The 2,520-nt window shown below is 31.0% G+C and overlaps 1 protein-coding gene across 1 annotated transcript; it reads right to left on the bottom strand.

Moving 5' to 3' along the window:
• Positions 1-1,135: 1,135 nt before the first annotated feature.
• Tsp_14115 (conserved hypothetical protein) lies at positions 1,136-2,453 on the bottom strand. Its single transcript, XM_003370811.1, has 2 exons — positions 2,211-2,453; positions 1,136-1,231 (listed from the first exon to the last, which is right to left on the bottom strand). Exons 1-2 carry the CDS (start codon positions 2,451-2,453, stop codon positions 1,136-1,138), a joined length of 339 nt encoding a protein of 112 aa, XP_003370859.1.
• Positions 2,454-2,520: the final 67 nt, after the last annotated feature.

The raw sequence follows: 2,520 nt of genomic DNA, 5'->3' as shown, positions 1-2,520 counted from the left end.
CCATTTCACATTTTTGTACAAGTAAATTTGAAAAGGGACGTCGTTTTTCAGCTAAAGGCTAACTGACTGTTCAACGACCGTGTTGGTAATTTTGCTTTTATTCTTTTTTAATTAACATCAAATGAATGCTAGCCCCAGTTGCGCGCTCTTATTCTTTCTCTTTGCGTATTTTGTTCCTTTTTCTGTTTATCAAATAGCAGCAGCTATATTCATCGTTGAATTTTAATTGCCCCCTATGTAATGAATACAAAAGCACAGTAATAATTATACAATGAATGAATATGTATGACGCGTCTTTTTGTAAATGGCTCAGCGTTACTGATGCAGTTTGACATGCGACATGATGATGATGATGATGATGATGCATGCTATTTGAATGATGTGGGAATTTTCTCTTGTTCTCAGAAAACAACAACAACAACAACAATAATAATAATAATAATTCAACAATGCTAATTTACAACTCTGCTATTGTAAAATTATCAACTGTATTAATTTGATAGAGAAAAAATTTTCACATATAAATTATTTTAAAAAGCTTTTATATCAACATTTCTGTTATTATTGTTGTTCTTGTTGTTGCAGAAGCTGCTGCTGCTGCTGTTGTTGCTGTTGCTATTGCTATTGCTATTATTGCTATTATTGCTATTGCTATTGTTGTTGTTGAAGTTGTTGTCGTCACCGTTGTTTAGGGTTTATTGACTACTGTTTCGTGCTTGTTAGTGAAAATTATAATTAAATTGATTGAATAATAACATGCAGTGCCATTCAGCTTGATAGTTTAATTTGAAATTATTAATTTCTCCATCAAGGGTAATTTACGTTTGTTATTTTTTAATGATTCACATTTTAAATTGGAAAAGTAATCCAGATTTTCTAGTTTTTCAAATTTGAATTCTATAATTTCAGTGTATAAGTATAGATGCAGATATATGTATATGTATATGTATATATGTTAGCATGATTTGAAGAAAACGATGCTCACTTAAACTGATACTTACGTAATTGTTCTATTATCTGCATTTCTGGAAAATATATTTTCAAAAATGAAAATCAGGTTTTTCAAACAAATGAAATTGCAATTTTCAAGTGTTAGTACAATAAAATGTAGTTCAAATACAGTCTATCGCATCAGTCAGTACACGAATGAGAACATTGATGGCATGAAGCAGAATTGCTTGTTGCTTGTGTTTGCATGCACTTTCACATTAGGGAAAATTAGGGAAAAAGTCTGAAATTTATCTCTTGTTTAATTGTTTTCAGAAAAAAGGTTGGATAAATAATAGCACCATATATATATATATATATATGGATATATTCAATTTAAAAGCGATGCAGCATCATATAGTTATTGGAGACAGTGCTTAATAATTGAATCGTGTAATTGTGACATTATTCTTTATTTGCACAAGCAGTACAAAAGTTTAAATGCAAAATGAAAGTTATATGCATAGATTACTGGTTAGGTTTAATTAGGCTAAATGGTAAATTAATTAGGAAGTGTAGATATTGGAAGGGAATTTATTTTTAAAAATATACATTGTAAATTGCTTTATGCAGTTTATTGTATATATATATGTAGTGCTATAGGGCAGTTTATTTTTCATTGTATTTACTGATTGATGTGGATTACGTCAGCATATTTCTCTGTTTGAAGTGGGTTGTTCATGCCATCTTTTGCGGCATAATAAGGCTAATTAATAAACTTTTACTGTTTAGTGTGGAAAATTAACAGCAATAAGATTTTATTTGTTTTCTCAAGAAATAAAAGCGAGCTTAAAAGTAGGTCTGTTTTATAAGCATTCATCTACCCTATGAAATGTATGTTTGTGTTTCTTTTGAATTTTTTTTACTTTTACATTTACAGTCAGCAACAAAGTATCTAGAATCAGAGTCAGTAAATGTTAATGATAATATAAACGAATAAATGAATAACTGAATTAATATATATATTGTTAATAATGAGGTCGTCATCCCATGTATACATTTCAATTTGATAATTCCTTTTTGATTGTACAAAAAAAATATATTCTTTGGTAGTCACTCAGCGCAATTTTGTAGACAATAAAATGACTAATTTGCGCGGGCAGTCGGGTAATTAGAATAAATTGCAAATTAGATATTATTGCATCAGGATGCACGTGCGTAAGTTCATCTCTAAATACAGAGCAGGGAAATTCAGAAAATTCATATAAATAACAAGAATATACATAACACGAGCAGGAACGTTTTTTCAACTTGTCCAAGGCAATTAGTATAGATAAGAGTTCACGAAAGAGCACAGAGCATGCTTCCAGGATAGTCAAGTGAGTGGTGAGCAGAGCAAGCATTGTAGTGCGACACTCATAATTCCCATATTGCATCCACGGAAAGATTGTAAGTATAGATCGGGTGGAGACACACTCAGTGCACGAATTGGTCACTTCGATCAAGTCTCTTTTCAAAAATCCCATTCATCAGAACAATTTGCCAGGACCATCCCATTCCAGTCTCATTTCGCCTCTGAATAGCGAATCCACC

The sequence above is a fragment of the Trichinella spiralis genome (assembly GCF_000181795.1).
Source record: "Trichinella spiralis strain ISS 195 chromosome Unknown Scfld486, whole genome shotgun sequence".
In the NCBI taxonomy this organism is placed as follows: Eukaryota; Metazoa; Nematoda; class Enoplea; order Trichinellida; family Trichinellidae; genus Trichinella; species Trichinella spiralis.
Note: the sequence above shows the minus strand (reverse complement) of the source record. Positions and strands in the feature narration are given on the sequence as shown.

Coding starts and splice junctions, on each gene's coding strand:
- Tsp_14115 (XM_003370811.1), bottom strand. CDS start 2,453: ATGGGATTTTTGAAAAGAGACTTGATCGAAGTGACCAATTCGTGCACT. Junction 1,232..2,210: donor AACGTTCCTGCTCGTGTTAT/GTATATTCTTGT, acceptor GATAAATTTCAG/ACTTTTTCCCTAATTTTCCC.